The following is a 14149-nucleotide window of genomic DNA, read 5'->3' as shown; positions in this document are numbered from 1 at the left end:
CACATTGTGCRTCCTACGGTTCAGAACAATCAGGACAAGCAATTCTACCTCACCCCAGGCCATGGTGGAGGGGAAGGAGTATTCGTCCGTGGCTCCTCGGGTGCTCATACATGGATGCAGGAGGATGAGGATGCAGCCCAGCACTGGGCTCAGTGCTACTCAGCTTAAGCTCCTACCGATTTCTGTAGAGCGTCAGGATCATTCTTTTAGGGGAGCAAAACCAATGTACACACCTCCCTCCCTCCCGTTTCTACAGGGCACCAGGTGCACAGGACTGCTGCCAACGCTCCCTAAGAGGACCATGTACTGGCCCCTTCCCAGCTCTAGTTCCCAGAGACTCACATCTTCATCCACAGCCCTACCATGATGCCTCCATCCATTGACCACTACAAGGAGTCCACAGGGAGGACCCCCTAGAAATAAGCAGTGCATCAAGGTATACCTGTCCCTCACTTCACCCTGGGAATGAGACCTGGGGCTCTGAAGGCAGGGGATGCTAAAAGGAATAGCTCTGCTACAGCAAATACCTTGAGACCTGGAAGATACCTTGAGCTGCCAATACCTTGCGCTGCCAAGTCACCTTCAGAAGCCGGAGGTTCTCTGTAGGGCATCTGTGCCTAGACATCTGTGCCCTCTCCTCCCTCCTGCTCATGGGGACGATGATAACAGATAGGCATGACACACTGCTCAGCTGCGACCTCACAGGGCAGAAACCAGCTGTCACATCAGCTCACCTGGTCTCATATCAACGTCCAAGGCACATTATCATGCCTGGGGTGTATGAGACTAACCCTGCCCCACCTCGCAAGAAGCAGGGCTTTCAGTGAGCAGGGAGCAGACGCTGCCCAGGCAGGGGGACTGTCCACACTGCTCTGTACAGACAGATAGACCCAGTGTGTCCCTTTTCTTACAGACTGGCACATGTCACCTCCAGGCAGGGAAGCATCATCCTGCTGGCACCTCCAGGGGCTGCTGGGAGGGATGCTCTGAGCCCCAACCCAGGCTCTGACCCCATGAAAGCCTCTTGGACTCTGTTAAGCCGAGTTACGTCAGGCACCCCCAGCTCTTGTGAACTGGAGTCAAATCTTCAAGTCCTCACAGGATGCCAGGACTGCTGAATTTAGACCTAAATCCACATCTTTGACTCATGACACTTGTCTAGCCCCATCCCTACTCTACCTGAAAAGCTTGTCCTAGCAAGTCACCTTTGCTTTTCTTTTTTTCCTTTCTATTTTGTGCAAAAAAATGAAAAGTGTCTCTCGGTATTAGATCCCCTGTCTGTGAGCGGCATCCCCTTGGGACTACTGTACTCATCAGTAACTTGCACAAGATCTTTACAAGGAATATCCTTTACAAGGATATTTTTATGGCTTCAGGGAAGTCTCTGGTCTGAATTTCAAACTTGGCTTGGCACCTTCTCATGAGTGTTCTGTGACAGCATTGCCTCCTCACTCAGCCTCCTTGCAGCCCCAGGTACAGCCACGTGCAAACTGGTGCAGCCCCTGCTTCAGGGTGATATTCTGCGTCCTCTTTGGGCTAGGACACGTACAGACAAGAAAAACCCATTCCTACCCCAAGATCCTTGGTTCTAGCAGAAGGCACTCAGAAACACAGCCAGGGACTTGCTTGGGAACGGGAACCCTGATACATACCCTTCCTTGCAGCAGCCCCTGCCCTTGCAATTGCCCTCTGAGTGTAAATGAATGTTTTCATCATAGATGGAAGACAGGATGGGGCCAGGAGTGTTAGGAACCACACCAAGCAATTCCTGGCAGTGGCAGTAGCCAAGTAGCCTGGCCTCAGCACACACACAAATAGCTTTAATTTCATTTCCAACTCCAGAGGGGGAAAAAAAAAAAGTGATTATATCTTTACGAAGCATTGTCTCCATGCTAAGGCTAACTGATGCCTGCTCAGTGCTGGGCTATTGAGACAACTATCCCTGCAGGTACTCACAAGGGACAGCAGGAGATTCCGCTGGCTCTCTGGCTCTACTCTGTGGACAATGCAGGAATTGTTCACATGGAGATAGGCTAGAGGCAACCATAAAATAAATTTCTTATTGCTCTTAGTTCTGCTCTGTACTTGCTGCCCTCCAAACCCAAAGTGGGCTATTTTTATCAGAAGGAAACATGTTGGGTTGCACGTAATGTCCCTCACAGCAGGAAGCTGGGCTGCAGAGGATGAGGCAATATTGATTTGACACACTAGTGTGAACTGAAAGAGGAGCCTCCATCTGCACACAGGGAAGGTTKAAGAGAAAATCAGGCAGCTCCAGAACAGAGCAGAGAGGTGATTAACTATCAAAATACTCTAATCTGAGAAGCTGCTAATGGTGAGCAGTTCCACACATGGCCAATTGCTCTCTAAGCAGAGAAAAATGAGGAACAGAGCAAGGGCTGCTAAGGGTGTACACAAAGCCAGGACTGCAGCTAGTTATAAGGCTAATTGACCAGTATCAGTAATGAGTCTGCTATTGCATTAGCCCGTGCATGCCTCTCTACCTTCCACCTTTCATTACTTACTAACAGACACATTATTGATCAGCTCGATATTCATTTGTAAGAACTATTACCGGCTGCAGCCTGCAAGACAAGCACACATTGCACTAAGTACAGAACCAGCTGTCAAGTTCCCAGACAAGGAGACTGCAACAGTAACAAGGCGGGTACTACCCTGCTCAGGGTCTTGGAGGATTCATAAAAAAATGTGAAAGGGCAAGCGTGTCCAGAGCAGATCTTTAGGCAGCAAAATCAAAGCAACAAACATGCCTGTCTTCCCATTTTGAGCCAAGAAGTTTGGATAGCACTTGGAGCACACCAGGAGCCTGTGTGCAGTCAAGACAAGCTCTGAAGACCCCTGTCTTGAAGGGACCTAAGAAGGCTGCAGTCATTCCCAGCACACACCTAGTGAGGCTCCTGGGTAAGCTCCCCAGTCAGGAGATCTCTGAGGAACGCAGGCTGGACAGGGCTAGCTGAAAGCCAAGCAAGAGACAGGTTATACATGCTTTTCATTTGACAGACATCTTCCACTGCCTCTTCCAAACACGACGGACAAAGAGTTTGAGAAATGTTTTAGTCAGCACTTTGGTGTCAAATTAGAGCTGGAATTTCTCCTAGGAGCAGCACTGGCTTCAGAGTTGCATGTTCAGGCTGCACAAACCAACCCCAGACTTCAAAGAGTTATAAAGCTCTGGCCTGGCCTCTAGAGACCACTACTCTCTTCTCTCCTCCACCCTACTCAAGCAGTAATCAAGTATACCCGATATGAGACCTAAGCACAGCTTGCACTCATTTGTAAAATACTACAGAGTTTTTGACACTTTATTCTCAGCACTGACACCACCGGAGCATGACAGGTCTGAGATCTTTATTTCACAGCTATCATTGGCTAAAGGAATGAGTTACATACTGCAGCATCCACAGATAGGCAGCAAGTCATAAGAGCAACGTGGTACTCACTTTGGGTTTAATGACAGGATATGAGACTGCACAGTGGGAACCTGAGCTCTGCTCAAGGTACTGGGGCAGGTCCAGAGACCGAGTGAAAACAAGATAGTAAATCTGGAAAAAACAAGTGGCCCAACTAGGCCTTGGGGAAAAAATATTAATATAGATGATCACATTGATGCCAGGGAAAAAAAACAGTTAAAACAGCAGCAAGTAAGAATAACCCCAAAGAGGAATCAATAACATGGTCAGGAACAGAACAGAAGAGGGAAAAGTTTAGGGCTAGCCAAAACTTCAGCTGGACCAAGTCACCACAACGTATTTTGCTAGACGGAGCGGCAGTCCTGCACTGTTTGTGAAGGGTGAGATGAGTCTGTTTTCATCACTTCCCAGCCAGCTCATAGACCAGCAGTTACTGCACTATGTGCAAATACAGTTAGTGAGAGTGGTCCACAGCCCTACACTGTCTCTCTGAACGGAATTATGTGGATCATATTAGGGGTTTGCAAAGCACTAACCACAAACCCAGCTGCGAACAAGGACAGGCAGAAGCTCTTGCCCACCACACAGCACTGCTTAGTGTTCTGCACATGCAGCAGTCTCAGACAAACCTACTGAAGTTTGTCTCCAGCAACACCGGACCTACCCTATGGTGGGACATAGGGCAGTGAACCACAGCACTCCTCCTCCGGCTGATCTGGACTCAAATAAACAGGGAGACAGCGGCAGTGCAGTAAGGGCTTGGACGCTCCACAGAGAACTAGTATGGCCTGTAGTTCCAATAACTGGAGAAAACTGAGATCTGGAAAGCAAGAGAAGAGGCAGGTAAGTTCCTGAAACCCCCAGGTCACAGAATTAAAAGCATACAATGTGTGTCAGGAATGAATTTTACAGGATTTCCTAGCACTGCATTTCAGAAGGGTAGATTTGTTGCTGTTGCCACCACAGCTTGGAGCACAAAGTTACTTGCTCAGGGTGGCAGGTCTGCTGCAATGTAGTTTACTAAATTGGTTTCTACACTTCCTCTCCAGGACCTTGGCATTTCCTAACATCCAATTTATGAACAAAAACACACTCCTCTCCATCTAGTCGCTAGGTCAGCAAAYACATCTGCTATGCTGCTACATCCATCTCCCAGGCAGTCTGCTGGGCAGTGCCAAAAAGCTGCCTGGGTCCAGAGTACTGAAGTGTATCTACCACTTGCTTTCTGTACAATATCTTTTTATAGATATACATACACACACTGAATAACATCATATAAGATTTATAGGCAATCTGCAGTCCTTTTAACACCAGGAGTCATTTAAAAACAAAGCTTCTTTATTAAGGCTATTACCTTATCCTTCAGCTGCTGGCAAAGCTGCAGCGACACTGTGAAGAAGACAAGGGCATCATTTAACCACGGGACAACACTTTCCACTTTATGAACGTGGCTGACTTCATACCTCTGGTTGCCAAACTCACTGTGTAGAAAAAGAGCACAGCTTCACACACAGCTCAACTATTCTCTTTCTATGAGAGATCATCATGACTTTTGCTAGACTTAAAACAGCACCTGGCAAACTTACAGCATGAAAACTTCTCAGTCTTCTCCTGATCAGTCTCAGAGTTAAGCATAAACGAAACAAAATTCAAGTAGGAATTTCCAAAGAGGAACACTTTCCAAAGAGGAACAACACAGGAAACACACAAGACAATGCCAACAGGTTAAACTCTTTTTGGCTGACAAGTCCAATCTCTTGCCAACTTCAGTGCAGTTTACGCATGGGCTGTAACCTTAAAAACTGCATCTCTGGGCCTGTCTGGCCAAGTCATTAAAGAAACACTATTACAGGTGCACATGCATTCAGAGCCAGAGCAAATAGCTCAGTCCTGCTTTCCTACTCAGCAGATGCTGCCCTTGGGCCCTTATCAAGGCTGCTTACAGGCACTTCAATCTTATGCTCAGCATCCTCCTATCCACGTTACACAGCCCTTGTAGTAACAACACTCACAACATAGCGCCAGGATTGTGCAGAACAGATCCTCCAGCAGGCTTGAAGTTCTAGAGGAGATAGCAAAAGTCATTAGAAGTTAGCCACAGTAAATAAACTACTTAGAGAACCTTAAGATTCATAGTTACCTTAGCCTTATATCAGGAATACCTATATTATATATGTGCCTGTTTAAGACTATGTAATTAACATATGAAACCTATCATATTTGACTCCTTGCTTTATCAGAAAGAAAATACTATACAGTGACTGGGTATAATTCAGCTCTAAATTTTTTGCACTGCAGGAGTAAACTTGTACTCATCTGAAGATCCAGAAGAAAAACAGAAGACAGATTATAAGAAAAAATATCCTTATGGAGGGATTGCATTTCATTATCCTCAAGAGTTTAGTTCTGTTTATATGAGATGTCAAACTGACTTATACTCTTGATGTAGAAATGTGATGCTGAAGAACAAATAATGAAATTCCAACTATAAGACTTCCAAGATGCTATTTTGATTAAAAATGAAATAATACAACTGATGAGCTTCCAAAACTTTGAAAAATCACCATTATGTAATGCAATATAAAGCATGACTTAGCAAAGCTCACTACCTTTCTCCAGAACACTGACACTTCCTGCTTGATTAAGTGGCTATGCCTCAAACTAGATTTAAATGCAGTGTTTCAGCTGCAGCAGTTCTAAATACAGGAACTTAATAGCAGGCACAGTCATTTCTGCTTTAACTTAGATATAAATTAATACATAAAGTTACACAACTTATAAGCAGTATACCACCTAACAGTTCAATCTCCTCCTCAGGGAGGAGGACTGGGAAGGGTGAATAAAGGAGACTGAAGAGACAGAAGGTGTCACCTTGGTTGTGCTGGGCTGCAGCACATGCAGTTGGTAGACAGTCAGGCACAGCTTATTCAGGTTAATATAGAAATTCACAAGGATGTCTGGAGGCAGAGCAGGGGTGAACATTTTCTGGTGAGAAGATAAGTAGTTTCTTCATTAGTGAAAGGACCATTATTTTTTCAGCTAGGAAATCAATATTTTTTTTTCTAAGTGATACTGCAGTTACCTCACAGTGAGAGGGGAATTAGGAAAGCAACAAAGGGACTGAGCAGGGAGACATTGTTTTTCTTGCTGAACCTGATCAAAAGGTACTGGTATGCGCACTGGTGACAAGTTGATGGAGCAACGCCCATTGATTCCTCTCATTGGTGCTCACAAGGCCAAATCATCCCAGACAAACTTTCCAGGCAGAGACCAGAATCTCTCAGAGCTGGAGTCCTTGTGTCCAAGCTCTTCCACGAGGAGATACAAAGCAGCCAAAATTACTACTGAGCTCATAGCTCCCACCTACCTCTGCTTTCTCTCTTTGGGCCTCAGGGGCACTTTTGAACCCCAATCCCACTGAAATGTAGCAAAAGATCCTGGCAATTGGGTGCTGCCAGGTTGTACGCAGATCCAGAGCAGTGCATACTTACTGTGAGACCACCAGAGGCGATTTCTGGTAGAGTCAGGGTGGCTGGAGTGGTGAGCCGATTTCGAGCTCTCGTGAGCTGTAACATCACAGCATCCATGAGCTGTAAAAAAATATACAGCACGCTACTGAGAAGTGATGCCTACACGGTCACACTGCAGAATCCTGCAGCCTTTTGTAGATGTTAAAACCAGAACAAGCCAAGTGAAGGAGAATCCATGTAGATATTGGGCCAATGGAGGCTAAAGATCTCTTGACCTTAGATTTGGTTGGACTTGCAATCCGCTTGATGACTGCAGGTAAGTTAGAGGCATGTCCTGCTAATTGCACTACTTTATCTCCTCATCAAAACCACACTTATTAGTTTGATATCTCTTGGAGGATCCCTCTCAATTAGAAGTTCCTCTATGGTAATGGTAACAAGTCATTGAAAGTGCAGACATCCCTCCCTCTCACCCAAAGGTAAAAGAGAAATAGTTTGATTTCTGTACCTTCTCCTCACTGAGGGCCCTTGCCTGTCTGGAAAATAAATTGGTTTAGCCTATGCTCAATACTGTGGTGGGCTTCTAATAAATAAGTCCAAATTCTCTGCAGTGCAGACAGCATTTCCAAGGAGACAGCTAGGCACTCTGCCACACAGCAGTTGGTCTCTACCAGACAGCATTGCCATTACTGGCAAGTGAGAAAGCACTTTCAAATCATCAGTAAATCATGTGTAGTAACCATCTCTTGTTTGCTGATGACCGCCTCATTTCTTCTGTCCCCCAAAGCACCGACTGACTGGCAAGAGCATGACCTATGTAACAGCATCATCTAGAAAAGAGCAGAGGAGATGCTCTCTATACATCACCATTGTGCTACAGGGCACTAACTGTTGAGGTAATCACAGTGATTTACAGCCATGTTTCTGATGTCACACTGCTGCAGTTTCATATCAAACATGAAGCTGCTCTTTGACTCGGGTACATATTCCTAGGCTGGGGAATATACTTCCAACAGAGACTCGAGCAGTAACATGCACCTACAACTTTAATGAGGGAGGAAAGAAACACATGCATTCCTTCCCAAATTGAGTGCTCTTCTCACCTTGAGGACCTCCGAGCCTGTTCTGAACTGGTAGTTTACATCTCTGTTCATAAGCAGGTAAATTGCTTGGTTAACATGGTTTCTAGCATCCTGGATCTGCAAAAATAGAAAATACAGACCTATTAAAGAAGCACTCCCTATAACATATGCTAGAAATTAAGGGTTCCCCGAATTATCTCTTTAACTCTTAAGAAACTGTGATGACTTAAATGTTAAAAAGGCAGTTTTCCTCTGAATAGCAGACATCTGCTCTTCAGATTCATTACTGATCTCTGCTGAAGGACTGGGGATAGATAGTCTGATACCTACAACCTGGATTAGCAATAAAAACAGGGCTGCAGCCCTGAAGGAACAGTGATGTCAGGCACTCCATTCCTGGAAGCCATTGCAAACTGCACTCAAAGACCAAATGCACTGATTACCTGCACTGCATAAAAATCTAAGCTAAGGCATAGTAAAGTACACATCAAATACACATCTTTCTCCAATCTGCTTAGCTATGTTAGACTAACTGTGGGAAACTCTTCAAGTTCAGGCACTGAATGCTCTGAAATCAGGTATCTCCCACTAAAGCTATAGGAAGAGTCAGTGTTCTGACTAGCCACGTTCTTTTAACTCCTTTATGGAAGGAATTCAGCTATGCTGCAGAAACACAAGGCAGTTTGCTCTCAGCAGGAAGAAGTGCTTCTGTAACGAACAAAAGTTATTGAGTTCAAAGCCTTCAAAATTACTCTCTGCCCTAGTAGTCTTGGTTTTACAAAGTCACAAGGCCAGGACTGTGCAAGCACCCAGGGCACTCCTTGTAAAGTATTATGACTGCAGCTAATAAAACCTTCAGCTTGCTAGTGCCTCAGGAACAAGCAGCACAAACCCCTGTACTAGGCTCCGTAACTCCAGTCTACTTTGATCTGCTTCCTCCCTCAGTTTTCACAACTGCAGGTGGATAATATGGAATGGAGATCACATTCCCTCTCCAATAGCAAGGAGTTGCACGTGTTGATGGGGAAGCACAAACTGTGCACAAGGGCAGTTACATAAAGCTAACAGTACCTGCTGCAGCTTCCACTGTTTGTCTTCCCGAAATGCAAAGTGCAGGAGCTGGTTGTTTCTGGGCATTTTCAAATTAATGTCCTTGAAGGAAGAAACAAACATGTGAGAGGAAGTCGTCTTCATTCCCAGAACACAGGATCTTCCAGTCCCACCCTGCTCTGGCTCACAGAGCCTTCACAAGCTACTGAAAGCAGCCCTGGCACAGCCAAAATCGCCCTCCTTTCCTGGCAAGAGGTTAATACAAAGGATAAGTGACAAAGTGTTTAGTGAGCTGTGAGCCAGGTAGGACAAATCAGCTTGAGTAAGAAGGGCCACAAAGAAATCTGAATCGCACTCCATATTATAGACAATATGAGCAATAAATCCATGTACAATACCACTGCCCCATCCATCACAGAGATTTTGGTATTAGCAACACTGCCTGTCATTATCATCTCAGTCAGGTGCACAGCAGCAGCTCACCGACTGCCTTCATCCAAATAACTCAAGCTGGAAGCATCTCACATCAAGTGCACGATTCAGCTGTCACCACAGCTTTGGCAAAACTATCCTTAGCATTGGCACAACTCAGAAACATAAATAAGCCAATGGCCATCAGACATGGGTATTCAAGCTGTTGGATCCTGACAAATTTCAATAGTTGCTAAAATGTTAAGTATTTCATTTCAGGCCTACCTTAAATAATAAGGATAAACATAATAGGAATGAGCCCTCCGTCATTCCTCAATGTAGTACAAAGCAAGAGGTGTGGCAAATACTCACTGCTTGACACAAGGCATCTCCCTGAAGCGTTAAGACACCTTTCACCTGGTCTGTGCTGGAACGACAAGAAAGAGCCGGGCAACAGAGGTCACAGAAGGCAGGAGACACCCACAGAAACTGCCTGCACAGCAGCACCCTCCCCACACCACGCGGCCAGCCAAGGGCCCAGGGCAAAACACTGGGGCAGAAGACAAAACATCTCCACTGCTAGACAGGCGTTTGGTTGGGGGCTGCAGATGAAGTCTCCAAAGAGAATCTCAGGCTCCTCCACACAATTGCAAATCCCCAGCTTTCAGCCCTTTCAGCCCTCTCAGCTGCTGTCATATTCTTTATGGTCACATAACTGCCCTGCCTACATTACATTCCGTTCTGAACCCAGCTTACTGCATGTATTACCTATCAACAATTCAGTGGCTGTTAAAAGCAGCTATAACAGGAGCAAACACGAGATATGGAGAGATTACTGACACAGGAGTGCTACCTGCTTTGGATACAAGTGGAGAAAAGCACTATACCCTCAACAAGCTGTTTCCAAGGACTAAAATTCCCCTATTTTGCAGCAAGCCTGCACACTCTGCCAGAGTGCAGCTGTTCAGACACAAGACTACACTGAAGGTCAAAAAGAGAACATCCATTTCAGATGTAATTTCAGAAGAACTGCACTTCAGTATCACCTTTTGCACAGGTATTAATTGGCTGTAATAGGTAGATTTATCGTTGCTATTTTAGGGAGATTAAGACAAGGGCTAAGAGTTATTCAAATCAGAAATTGAACCAAGGCCAGAATTGAGGTCTTTTAATGCCATCCACAAGCCTCAGGAATCAGTGCAGCTCCCCCAGCAAGGACTGCACACACAGCAGTGCCCTGATACAACACAACAGCGGAAGGTCAGGAAACAGCGACTGCATTAAAGATTTCAGTCTTTAGGCAGCTCCCAGAACACATCTGTAAAAAAAAAACTTCTGTGAGAGTATGGGGTTTGGGCTGCATTGAAGGAAACCCCTCTACTCTAGAAAAGCCACGGATATCTTCAGTGAAGACTGAGGTGTTACTCCAGTAAGTAACAATGCGGTGTGTGTACAATAGGAGTTTCTAGAGAGTCACAGGCACTTCATGGAGTGAGAAGAGCAGGACCCATTTTCTAGCACCCCCCATCTCACCAGTGACTCTGCTCTGGCAGGCACAGCCAAGCACATCCCCTCCTGGGAGCACCGGCAGCACAGAAGCAACGTGCCAACAGAGCAGCCACTTACCCTGAAGTGCTCAGCACAAAGTTCTCCTGCTTGATCGCTCCTTCCGAACCACTCACGGGCAGAGCAAACCTCTGAGAAGCCTCCTGTCCAAGAAAAAGCACGTGGTAAGTGCTGGAATTTCCAAGCCCAGGATAAAGACAACACAGAGCAGAAGATAAAAGGCCAGTGAGTAGCCTGAGGCAGCACAGTCAGGCTTGCAAGTCTCCAGCCTCCTGTCCAGTAAAAAAAGAAGAGCAGGATGAGGATTTCCCTCCCCCTTATCTGGAAGCAAGCTTAGCACGCAGAAAGCTCAGTTTACTTCGCCACAAAGCTGTAGGAAAGCAGTAGCAAATTCACTGTTACAGCTCAGGCCTCTAGAACCAGAGAATGATGTTAGTGCCCACACACGAGCTGCAGGAATCACTGAACTTCGAGCAGAAGAAATTCACCTTACACAGCCCAGTACGTACGTGGCCTTCAGACTGCTGGCGCACTGACCCGCTCTCAGGGAAACACCTGGCCTGGAGCTACAGTACAAAAGCAAGTGTTTTTTATGCATGAGATAACCCTCAAACTGTAATAAGACCCCTGACTGGTTTTAATAGCTAGCTACTGTCCTTTTAACCATGCTTCATCTTGAAAACTATGAGAAATTCTTCCCAACAGGTACTGCAGATTAGCCACATCCATTACAAAGCTACATCCTGAATCAGAGCTAGAGTTACCTGCTTTGATACTCTTCCCCCCTCTATCTTCATGTTTGTGCCCCTGCTCTTGAATCACCTGTTATTTCCCCATGGTAACTCCCCAGCATTAAGGGTCTGGCCTGTTGAAAATCCATCTGGCAGGAGAACACACGTTACTCCTGCACGTTGTTCCTCAGCCCCTGCACCATGGGGCTATGCGGTTGCCAGAGCCCATGTGGAGAGACAGCAGCACCCAAGAGCCCACATTTCTGCTGCCCAGAGACGCCTCAGGCTGCTGCACACTTTGCTTCTCTGAACGGGGCTGCATATACTGAGGAAAAGACTGTTTCAATGAAGCGAGCACAGGCTGCTGACTCCTGCACAGTGCTGGCTGGCCAGCTAAGGCTCATCAGGCCTCTTTCCACCATCACATCACAGGGGTCTAAGGAGGCTCCTGATTTTCTGTTGCAGATGTTCATACCTCATGCAAACACCTGGCAGATGTGTCTGGATGTCTCCAAATGAATTCTCTTAGCAAAGAGGGCCAAGAACAGAGCAATCTAGGAAACTCCTACTTTATAATCCAGTTGTAAGAAGCAAGGGGCAAACAACCAGCACGGACTGCACTGGACACAAGGACCTGCTGCCCTTCTGTGCTCTCTCCACTGCAAATTTTTGCCCCTATTCCTCACATACAAGAGCAAAGACAAATTCACAAGACCAAAACAGACCAAGCAATTCTTACCTTCAAAATATCCTGCAGCTGTTTCAAGACGGCATGAACCTCTTCTTGTAAAAGCCACTTAAATTCTTCTTCCTACACACAGAAAAACAGCAATACAGTTATCCGAAGAGTCTGCCAAACACCCACACTAAGCACAATGCTAGGCATAAGGGGGTTACATCAATGGCTAAAAGGAATTCTTTTTTTTCTATCTGATTTGGTCAGGGACCTACTCTTCACTTTTCCTCCACAGCCAATTGTTCTGATTCCCCTTCCGCCTGTCTGACAGAACAGCATCCATACAAAGCACCACACCAGCAACCAGAGCAGCAGGAGTAACAGCACAGGGTGAAAGTTTCACACCAAAGCCCAGACCATCAAAAGCCAGGACACCTTTTCAAAGGGACATTTTATCAAACAAGAACAGCCTAAAAATACAGCAAAATAAATTAAAAAGCAGGGGAAAAAATAACAACGGAGGATCCACAGCTATCAGAGTAAACTCCGTGGCAAACAAGCCTAGGGCTGACGACACCACTGCTGGTCTCGGCCAGGAAACCCAGTATAAAACAGATCCTAAAACGCAGCCAACTGTTCCTGCTAAACCACAGTCCCCATGGGAAATGAAAAGTGGGGAAAGCAGCAAGCAAGGGACAAAGGGGCTGGCACTCGCTGCCTTAGGGGCGCTACATGGCACCCGGCGCGCGGGCGGCCCCCAGGGCAGCGCAGGGCTCCGGTCACGGCCCGCGGGACCGGCCGGCGGCAGAGCGGGGCCGGCCGCCCGCGGCAGCTCCCCGGGCGCGATGTGGGAGCCGCGCCACCCCAAACCGTTATCCCGGGGAAAGCGCCGTTTTCCTGGGCTTCACACGCTGCTTTCCGCCCGCCCAGGCCCGCATCCACGCAGGTCTCCCTCCCTGCACTGGAACTGTCACTGCTTCTTGCACCTGCCCCCGCGCCACGAGCTGCGCCGCGTCTCGCCCGCGGTCCGGACCCAGCGGGGCCTCCCGCGGCCGCGGCGGGGCCGAGCGGCGGGGCCGGGCGCCCCGGGGCCCCGGGCCCGGCACTCACCAGCACGGCGCGCTCCGCCGCGCTCGCCATCGCCGCCGCCATGGCCGCCGCGCCGCCCGCCGCCACGCGTGACGTCACCGAGGCGGGAGGAAGAGGGCGTCGCGCCGCAGTGGCTGAGGGGGGGGGAACAGAACTGGTGTCACCCACTTGCGTAGAAAATACTAGAAAATAAAATATTGACAGTAAAAATGAAGAATAAATAGTATTTGTAATAAAATATACACAGGCCACCTTTCACAATCCATCCACAGAAGTGGGTAAATGGCCCCTGCTGTCTCCCCACCATCACCCCAGCAACGCGACCCTGCCTGCAGTCAGCGCCAAGGCCGGCCGGCACCCGGCGAGCGCCGGGCTCGCAGCACAGCAGAGCCTCCACCGCGCCCGGCTGCTGTTCCACACGGACTCGCAGCACAGCGGAGCCTCCGACACGCACCCAGCTCCTGTTCCACACCGGCTCCCAGCACAGCAGAGCCTCCAACACATCCAGCTCCTGTTCCACATGGGCTCCCAGCACAGCCAAGGCTGCGACACACCCGGCTCCTTTCCCACACGGGCTTTGGGACGCTCACAGGACCACCCCTTCCCCACTCAAGGAAAGGGGTCCTGGGCACATTCTTCATTC

General features: G+C 47.6%; 1 protein-coding gene across 2 annotated transcripts; it reads right to left on the bottom strand.

Annotated features, from left to right (window-relative positions):
* Nucleotides 1-3355: 3355 nt before the first annotated feature.
* Nucleotides 3356-13569, bottom strand: ROGDI (rogdi homolog). Of its 2 annotated transcripts, XM_026054166.1 has the most exons (12): nt 13528-13563; nt 12481-12552; nt 11520-11576; nt 11071-11153; nt 9817-9871; nt 9055-9135; nt 8005-8100; nt 6923-7021; nt 6303-6416; nt 5444-5493; nt 4786-4912; nt 3356-4251 (listed from the first exon to the last, which is right to left on the bottom strand). In XM_026054166.1, exons 1-12 carry the CDS (start codon nt 13555-13557, stop codon nt 4210-4212), a joined length of 906 nt encoding a protein of 301 aa, XP_025909951.1. In that variant the 5' UTR covers nt 13558-13563; the 3' UTR covers nt 3356-4209. The 2 variants fall into 2 exon arrangements, with proteins under 2 accessions (XP_025909951.1, XP_025909952.1); XM_026054167.1 differs by lacking the exon at nt 11520-11576 and having other exon boundaries at nt 13528-13569.
* Between the last annotated feature and the right edge of the window lie 580 nt (nt 13570-14149).

Source organism: Nothoprocta perdicaria, unplaced genomic scaffold, assembly GCF_003342845.1.
Source record: "Nothoprocta perdicaria isolate Ctin4 unplaced genomic scaffold, notPer1 scaffold_12, whole genome shotgun sequence".
Taxonomy (NCBI): Eukaryota; Metazoa; Chordata; class Aves; order Tinamiformes; family Tinamidae; genus Nothoprocta; species Nothoprocta perdicaria.
The sequence above is the reverse complement of the archived record's forward strand: the minus strand, read 5'-3'. Positions and strand labels throughout refer to the sequence as shown.